The sequence below is a fragment of the Squalius cephalus genome (genome assembly GCF_949319135.1).
Source record: "Squalius cephalus genome assembly, chromosome: 21".
NCBI classification, from domain to species: Eukaryota; Metazoa; Chordata; class Actinopteri; order Cypriniformes; family Leuciscidae; genus Squalius; species Squalius cephalus.
In genome coordinates this window covers 5,080,239-5,098,779 of record NC_137142.1, presented here as the reverse complement: position 1 = coordinate 5,098,779, position 18,541 = coordinate 5,080,239, and the positions used below count along the sequence as shown (strand labels likewise).

General features: G+C 40.8%; 1 protein-coding gene across 1 annotated transcript; it reads left to right on the top strand.

The window, feature by feature from the left end:
• The first annotated feature begins 158 nt into the window (after positions 1-158).
• Positions 159-12,822, top strand: LOC307149690 (uncharacterized protein). The gene is made up of 19 exons (XM_079856197.1): positions 159-509; positions 642-771; positions 1,806-1,948; positions 2,042-2,128; positions 2,288-2,438; positions 3,059-3,220; positions 3,429-3,538; positions 4,469-4,597; positions 4,683-4,774; positions 4,855-4,966; positions 6,140-6,310; positions 6,923-6,993; positions 7,081-7,248; positions 9,384-9,502; positions 9,578-9,782; positions 11,685-11,892; positions 11,979-12,055; positions 12,196-12,365; positions 12,564-12,822. The coding sequence occupies exons 1-19, from the start codon at positions 441-443 to the stop codon at positions 12,605-12,607; spliced, it is 2,418 nt and encodes an 805-aa protein (XP_079712323.1). The 5' UTR covers positions 159-440; the 3' UTR covers positions 12,608-12,822.
• The last annotated feature ends 5,719 nt before the right edge of the window (positions 12,823-18,541 follow it).

The window sequence follows — 18,541 nt, the reverse complement described above, 5'->3', positions numbered from 1 at the left end:
GTGTTATCTGGTGTATGGTGATTAGATGCCCTTGATGGTCATTATCTGTTAAAACAGGACACTCAGTACTGGTGCCATAAACATAATCCTGTGCTTGTGCTTGAGCTTGTGCTTGTGTTGCCCTGCGACCTCAAGTTAAACATTATGAGATAAATGTTAGTTCATCAAGATTTATTACAGGCAGGGTGTAACTGAGTGTCTAACACACATGTGCTTTACGACTCACGGTATTGGTAACTGAGAAGCAAATCATGTGAAGACAAACACAGCCTGTTATTAAAGACGTCAAGAGAGATATGCTGGGTAACTGACCTGAAGCTGCGCATTTTCTGCTGTCCTGCTTCCATTACACTTCTGCTGAGCTCATGTTCGGGGCCGTGACTTCACTCTTAGCATCTTAAGGAGATCCTCAGGTGTTCTCGGCTGAACACAGGAGAAGAATGAAGAGATTTGCTCAAGATGAGCCTGATAACATTGAGCTTGAACTGACTGATGGAGTCTCCAGTCAGGTGAGGAAACAGACATATTATTATATCCCATCTCCTGAACTGTTGAGTTCAGCACAACTCACATTATAAACTCTCGTGTTATCTGGTGATGTATTTTTACTTTACTTCTGATTTTTGTATCTTTGTCTGTAGCCAATCTTTGCTCCTCCGGTCTCCGTGACCTCAGTTAAAGATGTGGGACGGTCAGTCGCTCACCTGGCGTCCTATACAAGAGGCCGCTGGAAACATGCTGCCCGCAGGCCTGTGAGGAAGAAACACACAGGTATTTACAGTAAATATACTCTCTCTCTCTCTCTCTCTCTCTCTCTCTCTCTCTCTCTCTCTCTCTCTCTAATATATATATATATATATATATATATATATATATATATATATATATATATATATATATATATATATATATATAAAGGGTTTTCTAACTTTTTACCTGCTTTGTATAATGTGGTTTTGAAGAGGGTTGTGATAATGCAAACTTTAATAATGGTGGAACATTTGTTTGATTACGATTACCCTTAGAAAAAGCTACTGTAGTTGTACTGTATGTGTGCATTGATGTATCAGAATGTAATAATGTTGTACTTTGAAATACCATTTGCTGAATTAATGTACCATGGTTCTTTGTGGCATTCCATGAAGTATTATCATTTTCAAATACCACAGTATAGTATTTTATATTATATGTATGAGTGCTATATATCTTTTTACATCAAAGAAAACCATGGCATTATCATAACACACATACATTAAAAAAATTACACTATCGATCAAGAATTTGGAATAATTACGTAAAGTTTCTTCTGCTCACCAAGGCTGCATTTATTTGATCAAAAATACAGTAAAACCAGTAATATTGTGAAATATTATTACAGTTTAAAATAAATGTTTTCTATTTTAATACATTTTAATTTAATTTATTCCTGTGATTCAAAATTGAATTTTCAGCATCATTACTCCAGTCATCAGTGTCACATGATCCTTCAGAAATCACTCTAATATGATGATTTGATGCACAAAGCATAAAAACATCTTGATTAATAATTATTTTAAACATAAGAATAATAATAAAAAAATAACTATTATATATATATATATATATATATTACAATATATATATATATATATATATATATATATATATATATATTACAATATATGTCCAAGGTAATACCATGGAACATGTCACAATTTTTTCATGGAACAATTATTTTTTTTTTTTTTATAATAAATAAAATAAATACCTATGGTACTTTTGTTTTCGGCGTAATATCAATCCTAAATCTGATTGTGTCTTTTTAGAGGAATATGTAGGCAACAAGTACAAGGGTCTGGCAACAGATGAAGACGCTGTAGATGGCCTGAAGAATATGAAGATCCAGCTGAATAAAAGGCTTCTGGATCACTTTCGAGATCTGGCGGCCAGCAATAAAGACACAGATGAGGTAACACGAAGCAAATGCTCCACGTTGGTGAATTTCGGGAGACGTGGTGTCATATTTGTCCGTGTCACACAGTGATATTGATTTTTGCTGTAGGTGGACCTGCAGTTGCTGAATGATGTCCTCACACATGGAGCCGACCCAAACTCAGCAGACAAATACGGGCAAACGGCCCTGCATGAGGTTAATGTTTGACTCCTTATGTAAGATGTATATGCCATAAATGATCATTCTGTGATGTAAATGTTCAGCTCATGCTTGGAATTGAAATATTGAGAGTATATGTCACGCCTTGCCTATAAACAGCTGTAAAGCATTCACAGATGTTTGTGTTTCTGGTAGATATCTCGGGCGTGGAACGTGGACGTGATGCGGTTTTTCCTGGAAAGAGGGGCTGATTTTCAGAGGGCCGATGCCTTTGGAGTGACGCCTCTTCATGTGGCGGCCGCTCTGGATTATGAGGAGATGATGCGCTTCCTGTTAGAAAGAGGAGGTGTGTGATATCAGGACTCACCACAATCCACAATTTGTCTATCAGGAGTTTAAGATAAAATTGTGATTTTTAAATAAATTGGCCATAACATATAGGGATTTGAAAGGAAAATGAACTTAGATAAGCCATTAAAAGATAAGCCACATATATACTGTATTGAAAAGTTTTGTTGTTGTTGTTGTTGTTGAAGAAACTAATACCTTTATTCAGCAGGTTCACATGAAATTGTTCAAAAGTGACAGCAAAGACATTTATGATAAATGCATTCAAAATAAATGCTGTTCTTTTGCAATGTCCTGGAAAATGTGTTTTCCGCAAAATTATGAAGCATCACGACTGTTTTCAACATTGATAATAATCAGAAATGTTTTCTGAGCATCGAATTATCATATTAGAATGATATCTGAAGGAAAAATTCAGCTTTGACCACAGTAATAAATTACATTTTTAACATCAGAATTTCACTGTTACTTCAAATGTTACTGTTTTTACGGTATTTTTGATCAAATAAATGCAGCTTTGGTGAGACTTATCTCAAAAATGAATTAAATAATTAAATAAATCATAACTTTTGTACGGTAACGTGTATGTTGTCTCTGAATTGTTCACTGTAACGGCAGCGGACATTGAAGCTCGCACACTGAAACACAAGCAGACTCCGCTGCACTTTGCTGCTAAGAATGATGCCGTTGGCGGAGTTAGGATGTTGCTGCAGCACGGGGCGGACATCGCTGTTCGAGACTATAAAGAGAGGACGCCTCTACAGCTGGCTGCAATCTTCGGTAAGGCTTTTATTAGCAGTTCACATGTACAGATAGGCCCGAGTGGGGCTCAAACACCTGACCTTTTGACTAGACAAGCCACGAGGTCAGACCTAATGCATGTCCTCAAGCTCTAACAGTGGACAAACCTGATGACTGCAGTCGAAGAAGTCTCTTCTGTTTTGACGTCTGCATCCCTGGGTATGATGAGAGTTCTTGTTACGTACAGATCGGAGTGAGACGGCACGTTTGCTGCTGGGGTTTGGAGCTGATGCTGGAGTGCAGGACTCAGACGGACAGCTCTGCATTACTGCCATGATCACTAAAATGAGTCCTGTGGTGAGTACTCAAACACTGTTATGGTTATAGTACAAGATAATCAACATTCGTAGATTAGTAGATGCTTCCAAAGTGACCGTCGAATGAAAGAAATACTAGAAAAGGCCATTAATCCAAGATGGATTCAATACAAGTATTGCTACTACATTTTTGGAAATACCAAAGTAATGCAATACTAGAGGAGACGCAAGTGTAACAGTTTTTGCAAGGTTTATCTGGAGATTGCAATCATGTGGCATAATGAAGTCTAGTGAAGAAAATTCAGTTCATACCTCATTAAAAAAAAATAACATTACATAAGATGACTGTTTTTAGTATAATAATTGAAATATAACTCACATAAGTGAATAATTTTACATTATTTTAAATGTATTATTTATGCTTATAAAAAAAGCAAGCTTCACATTCCTGTTTTTGAACCCTAAACGATTAGTTTGATAATTACATAGTAAAAAATACACTACTGCATTTGGGGTCAGTACGATTTTATTCAAACAAAATTAATACTTTTATTCAGCAAAGATTCATTAAACTGATTAAAAGTGACAGTCAATAATTCTAAAACACTTTTAAAACAATTTCAATTTCTATTTATCACAGAATTCTAAAAAAAAAAAAAAAAAAAATCATGGCTTCCACAAAAATATGAAGCAGTGCAATTGGTTTCAACATTGATAATAATGAGAAATATTAGAATGATTTCTGAAGGATCATGTGACACTGAATACTGCAGTAATGATGCTGAAAATTCAGCTTTGATCAGGAATAAATTACATTTTAAAATATATTCAAATAGAAACTTTGTTCATATTTTACAATATTACTGTATTTTTGATCAAATAAATGCAGCCTACAAAAAAACCAAACTTTTGAACAGTGCTGTACTATTCTCAGTACACTTCTCAGTGATCATCATCTTGGTCTCGACAGGCTGATCTGGCAATGAATCAGTTCCTTATGAAAGACCGAATAGCCCGACAAAAGTTCTACTACCTTCATCTTCTGGAGCCAAAGCCGGCCGACAAGACAAACCCAAAAGGTTCTGATCCGTCATCACCGGTACACATCTTTAAACATATTTCATACAAAGTTCCCCGGTACAGGTGTTGCTGCATTGGGTTATGAGAGCTGTCTCTGTCCACAGCTGGAGTTTATAGTCAATGAAGGGAAACTGGACCTCATCATGCACCCTGTAGTGCTCAAACTCATCACTGTCAAATGGAACTTGTATGGCAGGTAAACCGTATCAAAGTCCAGCGCTGATGCATGGAGAAACACGGGCTGTGATTCACATCACATTAAATGTTTTCCTACAGAACGGGCGCCTGGATACTCCTGCTTTTCAACTTCCTATTTATCGTGTCCTGGACAACAGTAGCCATATCTGTGTCAGTTCGTCCAGATGGAGATCGCTACAATCTTCCTCAGGTCAGACTAACTGCAGTTTATAGTCAATGGTCCACTTTAGACATTCTACTAACTCTTAAGTAACATTGCAACTACTTATCTCATTAGAGTATTAGTAGACTGTTAGGTTAGGGTTCGGGTTAGTAGTATAAGTTGACATGTAGTTGCAAATTTACTAGAAGTAGAATGTCTAAAGTGGACCACTGAAATAAAATGTAACCTAGTCCTAATTGATCAGTAATTTTGATATGTACAGTAGGTGACAAAATTGATGGACAGCCTAGGAAAATTTGCATCTTCACCCTTTATTCGAATATTAGTAAGCATAGTGTGTAGTTGTGCTTGGAGTTAATTTGTGATAACGCAATGAATCACGCCAAAGTGTGTGGTCATAATTTCTGCCCAGGCTGGCAAAAATAGTCAATGTATGCCTTTTCCTGTGAGCTTTTTGCTTTTTGCTTTTCCATACTTTTTTTTATTTTTATTTTTTTTACAGTAAAATAAAACCTGTAGCTTACCAGTTGCTTTTTTCCCCAAACAAATGTTGTCAGATAAAAGACCCGAACCAAGTTTAGTGTTTTAAAAATAAAACTATAACATATTTCCCTCATATTTTGGTGGTTTAATCAAACTTGTAGGGTCATTAAAATCATTATTCCCTCTGGACATCACTTATGGTCTCTACTGTAGGCTATAGACCCCATGAAACGAACACAGTTTTCCGTCGTTCGGATGAGACGTTAAACCGAGGTCCTGACTCTCTGTGGTCATTAAAAATCCCAGGATGTCCTTCGGAAAAAGAGTAGGGGTGTAACCCCGGCATCCTGGCCAAAATTTGCCCCTTGGCCTCTGTCCATCATGGCCTCCTAATCATCCCCATATACTGATTGGCTTCATCTCTGTCTCCTCTCCACCGATAAGCTGGTCCAGGTGATGCTGCACATTGGTGGTGGTTGAGGAGATTCCCCATTCCATGTAAAGCCTTTTGAGTACCCAGAAAAGCGATATATAAATGTAGCGAATTATTATTATTATTATTATTATTATTATTATTATTCCTGTGTTGATGTTCCAGGGCATATTTAACATTATGTAGAACACGCAATGCAAACAGCTGTATGAGCACTGGAATATTCCTCTTTCTTGCTTATAAACACACACACACTCATCCAGTACATGCACTGCTGTTGGCAGGACTGGTGGCGTGTGTTGCTGGTGGTTTTGGCACTGGTGCTGACGGTGGCCGCGGTGTACAGGGAAGTGATGGAGATTGTGAGATCTGGGAGGAAACTGAAGCACTGGCAGTGTTGGACTGTACAGAAGATCAATGAGGACTTGAGCTGCTCGCACCCCATGTGGCCTGAGGTAACATAACAAACCCATACAGCTCTTATTCAAGAGATGAAGGATATCATAAGCTTATGGACTTATCTCACAATCTGAATAGAAACGTTTTGATGTTTAAATGGATCCCATGTTTTGGCATGTATTTTAAAGGGTTGTTTCATCCTATAATGAAAATTCTGTCGTCATTTACTCACCTTCACATCAAGCATATTTGAGCTTCCGTTTACCATATTTGATGTGCGTTGATCAATATTTGTATGTGAATAAAATGTTAAGTTAAATCTGTACATCATTATAAAGCAGTCATTTCTCTTTAGAAAACTTGGATTAAACCTAACCACTCAATTCAAACGTTTAAAATGTAAATGCAAAACTTAAACATTATGTGTGTCCACATTTTGTGATAAAATTGTACTGCCTTGTCTGTACAATGTAAAAAAAAAAAAAGCCCGAGTGCGAGAACCAATGAGGTTCATTCTCGTGTTACGCAGCACGTTTGAGCTTCAGCAAGAACCAATGAGTAAATAAAAAATAAAAATAAAAAATAAAAAACATGTAATAAACAATATATAAAAAACAATAATAAAATACACAATTGTAATAATTCATATTTTTTGCTTTGTAATATAGGAACGCAATTACTTAGAAGGCCAAATTAAGTATATTCGAAACCTGAAAGGAACCTACACTCAGGACCCCTGGTAATGTACTCACAATAAGCCAATGTAGAATGTGAAAGAGTGTGCAAAAAAATGAATATACTAAGTATGCTGATGTGTCGCCCACAGGAATATCTTTGATTGGCTCGTGTATTTGCTGCTGCTGGCCGTTCTGGGCATCCACTTGACAGACGTATTCCTAGTGTCCGACACACTTCGACAGAACAGTCTTCGCCTCTTCGCAGTGTCCATTATTTTCCTGTGGTTAAGGCTAATGAAGCATGTCCGTGCTTTTAGGTAATTTACCATTTTGAAAGTAACTTTGGGATCTTGCAGGTCAAGAATATTTGATTTTAGAGGAACTGATTATGATTTCCAAAAATCAAATAACCCATACTATATCTTTCCTTGCGGAGTGAAATGAAAAACTGAAAATGTAATTTGAAATGTTTGAAATGCAAAACAAATGCAGGATGATTTAAGTCTACACTGCCGGTCAACAGTTTGGAATAATTAGGATTTGTTTATGTTTTTGAAAGAAGTCTCTTCTGCTCACTATAAGGCTGCATTTATTTGATGAAAATGCATGAATATTGTGAAATATTATTACAATGTAAAATAAATGTTTTCTAATAGAATATATTTTAATTTGTCAATTATTCCTGTGATCAAAGCTGAATTTTCAGCATCATTACTCCAATATTCAGTGTCACATGATCCTAGTTTGGGGTAAGTAAAAATTAAAAGAAGAAAGAAAGAAAGAAAGAAAGAAAGAAAGAAAGAAAGAAAGAAAGAAAGAAAGAAAGAAAGAAAGAAAGAAAGAAAGAAAGAAATTAATACTTTTATTAAATTGTTCAAAAGTGACAGTAAAGACTGTTTTCAACATTGATAATAATCAGAAATGATTCTTGAGCAGAAAATCATATTAGAATAATTTCTGAAGGATCATGTGACACTGAAGACTGGAGTAATGATGCTGAAAATTCAACTTTGCATCAATAAATTACATTTTAAAATATATTACCATAAAATAGTTATTTTAAATTGTAATAATATTTCACAATATTACGGTTTTCATTTTCAAAATGGCTGAATCATAAATTCTCCACTGCTCAATTGTGTTTTAAAGGATGTATGCTAAAATAAACAGTTTTTTAAAGGGGGGTCATGAAGCGTCTATAATCGTGGTCACCTGAGAAAAAACTCGAGAATATCGGCTCTGTAGGAACACCTGGTCAGTGGCAGTTACCATAGATACTCGTGCTGCAAAGCAAGGCCCTCAGATATAATGACAACACCTTTACGGTCTCCTGGATGCTACGGCACACAGAGCGCCTGAAGCCGAACTGAACCACCTGCTCAGTGACCCGAACAACAGTGCTGCCGTATCTCAGGTTTCTCTGAGACTCCACAGGTGGCCATCTCTTTGTGAGCTAGGTAACCATGGGAATATATGTGTTACAGTCACCATAGAAACATAAGGACATGGCGGTTTGCACACCATGTACTCAGTCACTTCTAAATGCTACTGCAGTATTTGCACTTTTCAAGGAATAATTGGCCACTTTTTCCAGCCTTTTCCCATTGTTTCCATAGGGATTGCAAAAATAACTCTGTCAAGACTAAGACCAAATAAACCAAATTAACCAGCTCCAAGATAAATCACAATATTAAAAAACTTTGGTTTAAAAAAAAAAATAGCAGAAAAAATAGCAGCACTTACTGTTTTCAACATTGATTATAATAATCAGAAATGTTTCTTGAGCAGCAAATCAGCATATTTGAATGAATTCTTGAGGATCATGTAACACTGAAGACTGGAGTAATGATGCTGAAAATTCAGCTTTGATCACTGGAATATATATATATTACCAGGTATTTTAAATTGTAATAAAATTTCACTATATTTATGTTTTTACTGTATCAAATAAGTGCATCTTTGGTGAGCAGAAGTGATTTCTTTCAAAGACAGTATAATATCTTAGGGTCTCAACTTTCAAAGAGTAGTGTACTATTATAAAGTGAATGAAACTTTGCAAAAGACGTAATTGAGTCAAAAATTACAGTACAATTTCTCTATGGTGTCAATTAAAGGGATAGTTCCCCAAACACGACAATTGTGCCATTTACTCACCCTCATGTTGTTCCAAACCTATACATTTCTTTGTTCTGAAGGAACACGGATATATTTTGAAGAACCCCATTGACTTTATTTGTATGAACAAAAAAGATTAAGACATTTGTCAAAATATCTTCTTTTGGGTTTTGTAGAAGAAAGAAATCCATACTGGTTTCGAAGGACATGAGGGTGAGTAAATGATGAGATTTTAATGATTTTCACTTCTGAAAACTGATCTTTGCACTCTATTAGCCTTAGCCAACACCGTGACACATGATTGTACTCCAGGTAAATGGCTGATGTTATTCTCTAGAGCTATGGGTCCCTTCATTGTCATGCTGGGGAAGATTGCAGGAGACGTGCTGCGTTTCCTCTTTCTCTATATAGAGATCTACATTCCATATGCCTGTGCCTTCTGGATCATATTTGGAGGTACTGTCACAAAGACTTACAGTATAGTTAAAGACATGATGCATGAGACATAAACGTTTCCTCTATTGCTCTCAGGTTTAGCTGAGGTGTCCAGTATGAAGACGGTTCCTGAGCTGCTCTACAGCCTGTACCGCATCACCCTGGTGGATGAGTATGAGTTTAATGCCATGGTGGATGTGGACCCAGTGATGGCCTACCTTCTCTGCGGAACATTTCTGGCCCTGTCTGCTATTCTCTGTGTTAATTTACTGATTGCTCTGCTTTCTGACACCTTCCAAAGGTATTAATAAGTCATGTACTTTTATGATATGCATGTTAGGGGTGTAACGGATAACGACATATCAATATGAATCAATGCCAACAAATGAAACAAGCATTTCATGTTTTAAATAAAGGATGAAGATATACATTTTCCTAGGCCTGACATCAATTTTGGCCACTACTGTATATTTTAAGATGCATTGAAACTTTCATGTAAGACGCATTTTCGTCAAAGTGCGCATTCTCTTTTAATCTGTTCAAACACCATGATTGTGATGCAGCAACCTAGAAGATGTCAAATTGTCAATGACAATTTTTCTGTTCGGGATGGTTGGGGGATGGGGATGTTCCCCTCAGTCTGTGTACAATCGCTTTCCGGTCGGGGGGGTTGGGAGGGGGTGTCGGTAGGAGAAAGTGGATGGGGGTTGGGTATGCCTCCCTCGGTTTTGTTCGCAATTGTTTTCCGGGTGAAGTGGGAGTGGGGGAGTTGGAAGTGGTCCGCTCGGGAGGGTTGGAGATGTCCCCCTCGTTTTGTGTTGGTGGTTGCATTCTGAGTGGTGGAGATGGAAGTCATCCGTTCGGGAAGGTTGGAGATGTCCCCCTCGTTTTTGTTTGCGATTGCGTTTTGAGTGGTGGAGATGGAAGTCGTCCGTTCGGGAAGGTTGGAGATGTCCCCCTCGTTTTTGTTTGTGATTACGTTTCCGAGTGCTGGAGTTGGAATTGGTCCATTCGGGAGGGTTGGAGATGTCCCCCTCGTTTTTGTTCGCGGTTGCATTCTGAGTGGTGGAGATGGAAGTCGTCGGTTCGGGAGGGTTGGAGATGTCCCCCTCGTTTTTGTTCATGATTGCGTTTTGAGGGGTGGAGATGGAAGTCATCCGTTCGGGAAGGTTGGATATGTCCCCCTCGTTTTTGTTTGTGATTACGTTTCCGAGTGCTGGAGTTGGAATTGGTCCATTCGGGAGGGTTGGAGATGTCCCCCTCGTTTTTGTTCACGGTTGCATTCTGAGTGGTGGAGATGGAAGTCGTCCGTTCGGGAAGGTTGGAGATGTCCCCCTCGTTTTTGTTCGCGATTGCGTTCTGAGTGGTGGAGTTGGAATTGGTCCATTCGGGAGGGTTGGAGATGTCCCCCTCGTTTTTGTTCATGATTGCGTTCCGAGTGGTGGAGTTGGAAGTCGTCCATTCGGGAAGGTTGGAGATGTCCCACTCATTTTTGTTCATGATTGCGTTTTGAGTGGTGGAGATGGAAGTCGTCCATTCGGGAAGGTTGGAGATGTCCCCCTCGTTTTTGTTCGCGATTGCGTTCTGAGTGGTGGAGTTGGAAGTGGTCTGTTCGGGAGGGTTGGGTAGTAGGGATGTTCCCGTTGGTCCATTCACAATCGTTTTCCGGGGATGAGGGGGGCATTCGGTGCAGGGCCACCCCTCTGTCCATTTGGCACGGTGCCCCATGCGGTCACACCAGTTGCACCACCCTAGGGATGGCCCTAATCTTCAAACAATTGATGATCTCATGTGAGATTTGATAGAATTTTTTTTTTTTTTTTTTTTATGGATGTCCCAATTGGGATAAAGGATTTGCAGTTTTCAAAGAGTTCTTGTGCAAATACAACTGGTTGTGTAAAATAGGCACATATTATTGTTATATTTATATATTGATTGCACACCCCTGAATCTAATAAAATTTGTAATCTTTGGTGCCATGTTTTGAGCTATCTGCAAATTCTGTATTGCTGGCTAAGAGAATTGATGCTAGATCATTTCGTAATGAAACGTTCGATTAACAGCCCTAACGTTTATTGTGCATTTTGGGCACGATGGATATGCTCACTGTGAACTCTCATTGTACGGAAAACGACCTGGGTAGAATTTTCATTTTTGGGAGCACTATTCCTTTAACCCTTTTGCTGAACGCTTATGTTTGCAGGGTCTATGACAACGCGCTGGCCAATGCGGTGATGCAACAAGCAGCGATCATTCTGCAGATAGAGGAATCCATGTCTTGTCTGAGACGTTGCTATGACAACGAGCACATCCACCGCCATTGCGCCCCGCTTGGAGAATTATTTGATGATGATGTCACCACTAACCCAGATCAGCATGCAGAGATGAAGAAGCTTACGGAACAGATCAAGGTTTCTACGTTAACAACTACTGGAAGTTATATTTTAAATGTCTTTTCTTATATTGCAGAATAACTGAAACTTTGCATGCTCTGCAGGATACTTTAGATAAATATCTGAACATCCAAAGAGAGACAATCTCACCTCAGTATGCAGATGCCAGAGATGTCACAAGGTTGGTAGATTGAACATCCTGGAACTTACTGGGCTTAGATTGTTGCATTTTTCGTGTTACCATCTTTATTACATGTATTGTGACAAGTGATGTTCCTGGAAAGGCTGCCTAACATACGTATGTTGTTTTTGTTTCAACAGAAGGAGAAGCGTCGCACCTCCAGAGAGAGAAGAACATCTCAAGACTCTTCACAGACTTCAGAAAGACCAGCAGAAGCAGAGTCAGGACCTGAGTGAGCTGAAGGCTGAAGTGAAGGAACTCCACAGTTTGCTGCTCAATCTGACCCAGCCCCGGACAAACTCAACATCATGTAAGAGACTTCTGCACTTATTATGGAAGTCTGTGGGGCAAACATGCTGTTCATTGCAAGTTCATTTCTGCCCATTTTTACTGGTTTTAATGAGGTAGTCATTGGATCTAAATTATTGTCTGTGCATGGTTAATGACAAAGTGCAACTTAGGTTCATCCAGAATATTCATTTAAGTCATGTTACTGGTGTTTCTGCAGCCACTGATGAGGATAAGACACACTCAGAGACAAAGCAACTTTAAACCGGATAGCAAAACCTCTGAAACTGATCAATGAACTACTGAAATCAACACCGAATCCACCAGGAGCAAGACTTGGAAAGGATTTCTGTGTAGCAAGTCATACGTGAATTTGTGACCAACATTTATTTTATTATTTTATTCTTAAGTTATGCATTGTACCAAGTTACTGTAACAATATAGGTTTGCATCTGTGTATATTAAAGTGACTTTATCTTAATTATTAAGGTTTTATTATATTATATGTGAGAGAAGACCAAGTCTATTTCTCTGAATTGTTCACCCATGCATTTTTTTTCTTCATTATTTTCTCGCCCTCATGCCATTCAAAACTCATATGCTGTTAATACACACACTGCTGGTCAAAAGTTTTTTTTATGTTTTTGAAAGAAGTCTCTTCTGCTCACCAAAGCTGCATTTATTTGATCAAAATACAGTAAAACAGTAATATTGTGAATTACAATTTCAAATAAATGCTTTCTATGTTAATATATTGTAAAATGTAATTTAGGCCTATTATTGTGATCAAAGCTGAATTTTCAGCATCATTACTCCAGTCTTCAGTGTCACATGATTGTTTCTTGAGCTGCAAATCCGTATATTAGAATGATTTCTGAAGGATCATGTGACACTGAAGAAATGATGCTGAAAAATCTGCTTTGATCACAGGAATAAATTCTTTTCTTTAACCCTTTCATGCATGAATTATGATAACCTCAGTCAGGATTTTTTTTCCTGTGTGTTTTTATTGCTCTTAGGGCATGAAAAACAAGAATTGATTTTTATTTTATTTTTTTACAAATTTTTCAAAGAGATCTTCAGATTTCCACTTGAGTGGACAGCATGCGGTTATGGTTTAAACTGAAGATATACTGTATTAAATATAAGACAATAATCAAACAGATAAAGTATGTGAATTTAACAAACTAATCAATACAATTATATCAAAACTATAAAATATATACAAAAAATAGAAATGCGAAATATTGCAAAGGCTTCATATAACTTCATACAAGTTGCACTTCGCTTATCTTTGATATCAGAACATGAGGACGTGATTCCATCAGAATGTTCTACAGCCTGTCACAACTGTGGAAACCACTCAGATGCTCCCTCCAGTGCACCAGAGTATGGAGATTTACCCTTATTAGCTGATAATTCTGATTATGTTCAAGATATGTCCATCTTGACATTTCTATCATAGCCCTCCTCTGAGAAAAACTAGCGATACGTGTTTTCAATCTCATCTGAAATGATCAGTGTTGGGGGTAACGCATTACAAGTAACATGCATAACGCATTCAGATTACTTTTTTGATGTTACAAGTAAAGTAATGTGTTACAAGTAACATGCATTACGTATTCAGATTTGTTTTTTATGTTACGAGTAATGTATTGTAACATGCATTACCTAATGAGATTACTTTTTGATCTAATAAGTAATTAACTACAGCTAATGTGCATTACCTAATCAGATTACTTTTTGATGTAACGAGTAAAGAAACGCATTACAAGTAACATGCATTACGTAATCAGATTACTTTTTGATGTTATGAGCAAAGAAACGCATTACAAGTAACATGCATTACGTAATCAGATTACTTTTTGATGTTATGAGTAAAGAAACGCATTACAAGTAACATGCATTACATAATCAGATTACTTTTTGATGTTATGAGTAAAGAAACGCATTACAAGTAACATGCATTATGTAATCAGATTACTTTTTGATGTTATGAGTAAAGAAACGCATTACAAGTAACATGCATTACGTAATCAGATTACTTTTCGATGTTATGAGAAAAAAACGCATTACAATAACGTGCATTACGAAATCAGATTACTTTTTGATCTAACAAGTAAAGTAATGCATTACAAGTGTCATACATTATGTAATCACATGACTTTTTTCAATGTCAATAAAAATTACATTCTAATAATACAAATACATTTATTAACAGTAAAAAAAGTCACTGCAGATTAAGTTTTAAGTTTCAAAAACAATATTCATATTATAATTATGAATTGTAGCTAAAATATAGCAATTGATGCATGAAGTCCACTACAGTGGACATGAGTGGGGGGCGCCCGCGGAACCCGCGCACAACCGGCTGGATGGATGTTTCCTGCAAAGTCTTCTAGACCCGCGCCTTTTCTTCCTGAGCTTCATGAAGAAGTCGCGAAGTCCTGGAACGCCCCCTTCTCAGCCAGAGTGCGCACCTCTGTTTCAGCAGCATTCTCCGTAGTCGACGATGCTAAAAACAGAGGATATCTCTCTCTTCCTCCAGTGGAAGAAGCTGTAGCAGCCCATCTTTGCCCGCCCTCTGCTGGACGGCGTGCTAAGACGGCGCTGCCTTCTAAAGCTTGCCGCACTACTTCAGCTATACACAGTCGCGCTTACACCGCTGCTGGACAGGCTGCACCTGCGTTGCACACAATGGCCATTTTGCAAATCTTCCAGGCCGACCTTCTCCGTAAATTGGACGAGGAAGGACCGGAAGCTATCTGCGTCCCGGACCTGAGAAGCGCCACGGATCTGGCTCTTCGCGCCACTAAGTCCGCTGCACAGGCCATAGGGCGAATCATGGCTTCTCTCACCGTGGCTGAGAGACACTTATGGCTGACGCTCTCTGAGATGCCGGACTCTGAGCGCTCCGCGTTCCTCGATGCCCCCATCTCTTCTGCCGGCCTCTTTGGGTCTTCCGTCAAAGATTTCGCGGATAGATTCGCTGAGGTACAGAAAACGTCACAGGCCATGAGGCACTTTTTGCCTAAGCGCTCCAGCTCCGCAGCCGGGACACAAGACCACGCTCTCGCTCTGCTGGCCGCCGCCCCCGCCGCGTGGGCCCCAGCCTAAGATCGAAATAAAGCCCGAGGCCTCAAAGTCTTTCTAGCCAGCCTAGGGAAACGACGGTGTTCAAGTCCCGCTGTGGCCAGACTTCCACCAAAACTTCTCGCTCGTTCAGTTCCAGTAAATGCGACTGTTCCAGTGTATTCAGCAGTAAACAAATCGGTACCACAGCCCGTTTTCCTGCACACAAACGCCGTTTTTACGGTGACCCAGATAAATCCCATAAAGAGTGTATTTTCTGGTATTCCGGCCACGGCCGATGGTGTTATGAGTGTTCATTCCTACACACAAGCACTGCCTGCCAAAATACAGGGCTCGCACACATAAAATCGACTCATGTCGATTGTGCATCAAACGTAGTGAATGTGCCCACGACCAGTGCCCACAAACACTACACACTGCATGTCCCACGGTTTCTGTAAAAACGAAACTAACACACATACAGTCAGCTCACGGCGACGGTGTTTTCAGTGCAGTAAATGCGCCCGCTGTCCCGCGCCCGCATTCGCTCGCTTTCCCTCGGCAACCCGCCGTAAGAGAGTCGAGCGCGGGCAGGCTGCCCGCTGCGATCAGCGCGCCCCCCGCCTCGAACGCTACAAGCGCGATGTTTGTGTTTCAGCACACCGGAGCTCTCCGGTCGCCACCATGTCGCGGCCAGAGCCCAGATTTCATTCAACCCCTAGCTATTCATGCAAGTGCGTGGGCAAAGCTTCCGGGGGTATCAGAATGGGTGCTAAACATCATAAAGAGAGGCTATTCGCTACAGTTCGCTCGACGTCCCCGCCGTTATGCAGCGCGAATCGAAACTATGGTGAAAGAGGAAGTAGCACATCTACTTCGAGCCGAAATAGCGAAACTGTTGAGCAAAGGGGCCATAGAGCCTTTATCTCAAGCTCAGAGCGAAGGGGGTCTATACAGCAGATACTTTCTGGTTCCAAAAAAAGACGGGGGTCTCAGACCCATTCTAGATCTAAGACAGCTGAACAGAGTGCTTTCAAAACGCCGGTTCAGAATGCTCACGACCAGGAAAATCCTCACGCAAATTCGCCAAGGGGACTGGTTTATGTCAATAGATCTGAAGGACGCGTATTTCCAAATACAAATAGCGTCACGTCACAGGAGCTTCTTGAGATTCGCCTTCGAGGGCCAGGCTTATCAATACACAGTCCTGCCGTTCGGCTTGTCCCTACACGGCGCTCGCACCCCTGAAACTCCGGGGCATGCGAGTTTTGAACTACCTGGACGATTGGCTGATTCTAGCTCGATCACAATCAGAGCTCATAGAACACAGGACCATTTTACTCGAGCATCTCGAGAATCTAGGTCTCAAAGTCAATTGGGCGAAGAGTTCACTGTCTCCCAGTCAGAGAATTTCTTTTCTGGGCTTGGAACTGGACTCGCTGTCTGTGACAGCTCAGCTATCGCCACAGCGCAGGCTGGACATCCAGTGCATGACGAAATCCTTCCGCCGCGGCACTACAGTGCCGCTCAGAAGGTTTCAGAAAATGCTGGGTCTCATGGCCTCAGCATCATCAGTGCTCCAGCTGGGTCTGCTTCGCATGCGCCCACTGCAGTTCTGGCTAAAAGCGCGAGTACCATGGCGAGCTTGGACCTCTGGTCTTTTTCGCCTCAAGATCACTCAGGGATGCATCGCAGCCCTGAAATCTTGGAAAGTGACCGACTGGTACCGGTCAGGTGTAAGCCAGGGGACTTCCTCGAGTGTGATGGTGGTGTCTACGGATGCTTCCACCTCGGGATGGGGAGCGCTGCTCGAGGGCAGACCATTCTTCGGCCAGTGGTCAGAATGGGAAAAGCTCCTACATATAAACTGCCTGGAAATGATGGCAGTCGACAACGCGCTGAGGCGCTTTTGTCCCCGAATAAAAGGACACCACTTCTTGGTCCGTTCGGACAACATGTCAGTGGTGTCCTATATAAATCACCAGGGAGGTATCAGATCCCGAAACCTGTACAGGCTGACGGAACGCCTCCTGGTTTGGGCTCAGCACAATCTGCGCTCGCTGAGAGCAGCGCATGTGCCAGGCCATCTGAACTTGGGACCAGACAGACTGTCCAGGAACAATGTTCCGGCAGGAGAATGGTCTCTACACCCACAGACAGTCCAACTGCTGTGGAAAACTCTCGGCAGAGCGAAGATAGACCTGTTTGCGTCTCAAGAAAACGCTCACTGTCCGGAGTTTTTCTCCAAGAGCAGGGATGCGCTGGCCCACGTCTGGCCCCGCTGCCCGGTCTATGCTTTTCCCCAAGTTCCTCTCCGACCTCAGGTACTAGAGCGAATCAGGGAAAACGGATGCTCAGTGCTGCTAGTGGCTCCGTTCTGGAAGAACCAGGCTTGGTTCCCAGTTCTGATGCAGCTGTCAAGCACTCCCCCATGGCCAATACCAGTGAGGAGGGACCTCCTCTCTCAGGCCAAGGGCTTGATCTGGCATCCTTGCCCAGAGCTGTGGTCCCTACATGTGTGGGCCATCAATGGGTACCCGCTAACCTCCCAGTGGGAGTGTTAAACACGATCACGCAAGCTAGGGCTCCGTCTACTAGACGGCTCTACTCTTCGAAATGGTCTGTGTTTTATAGCTGGTGCGCAGCTCGTGGTATATCACCCACAGACTGTGGAGTGACAGAGGTTCTCTCCTTCCTACAAGAGCTACTGGACAAGGGTAGAACCCCTTCCACGCTCAAGGTTTATGTGGCGGCTATAGCGGCGTTCGCTAAACCGACGCTCGGCCAGTCACTGGGGAGAAACGATCTGGTCATCCGCTTCCTTAGAGGAGCTAAGAGGTTAAATCCTCCCAGACCCCCCTCAGTTCCCGTTTGGGACCTTTCTACGGTTCTGAAAGCCATGAAGGGGCCCCCATTCGAGCCAATACGGTCAATAGACATCAAACCCTTGTCTTTCAAGACAGCGTTTCTTCTGGCTCTCGCTTCTGTGAAGCGCGTCGGGGACTAGCTGCATCGAAACAGACCCTGTCCAGGTGGATAGTTGATGCTATAGCGCTGGCTTACACTTCTAAGAGCTTGCAGTGCCCATTAGGTGTCAAAGCGCACTCCACTAGAGGCATGGCCTCA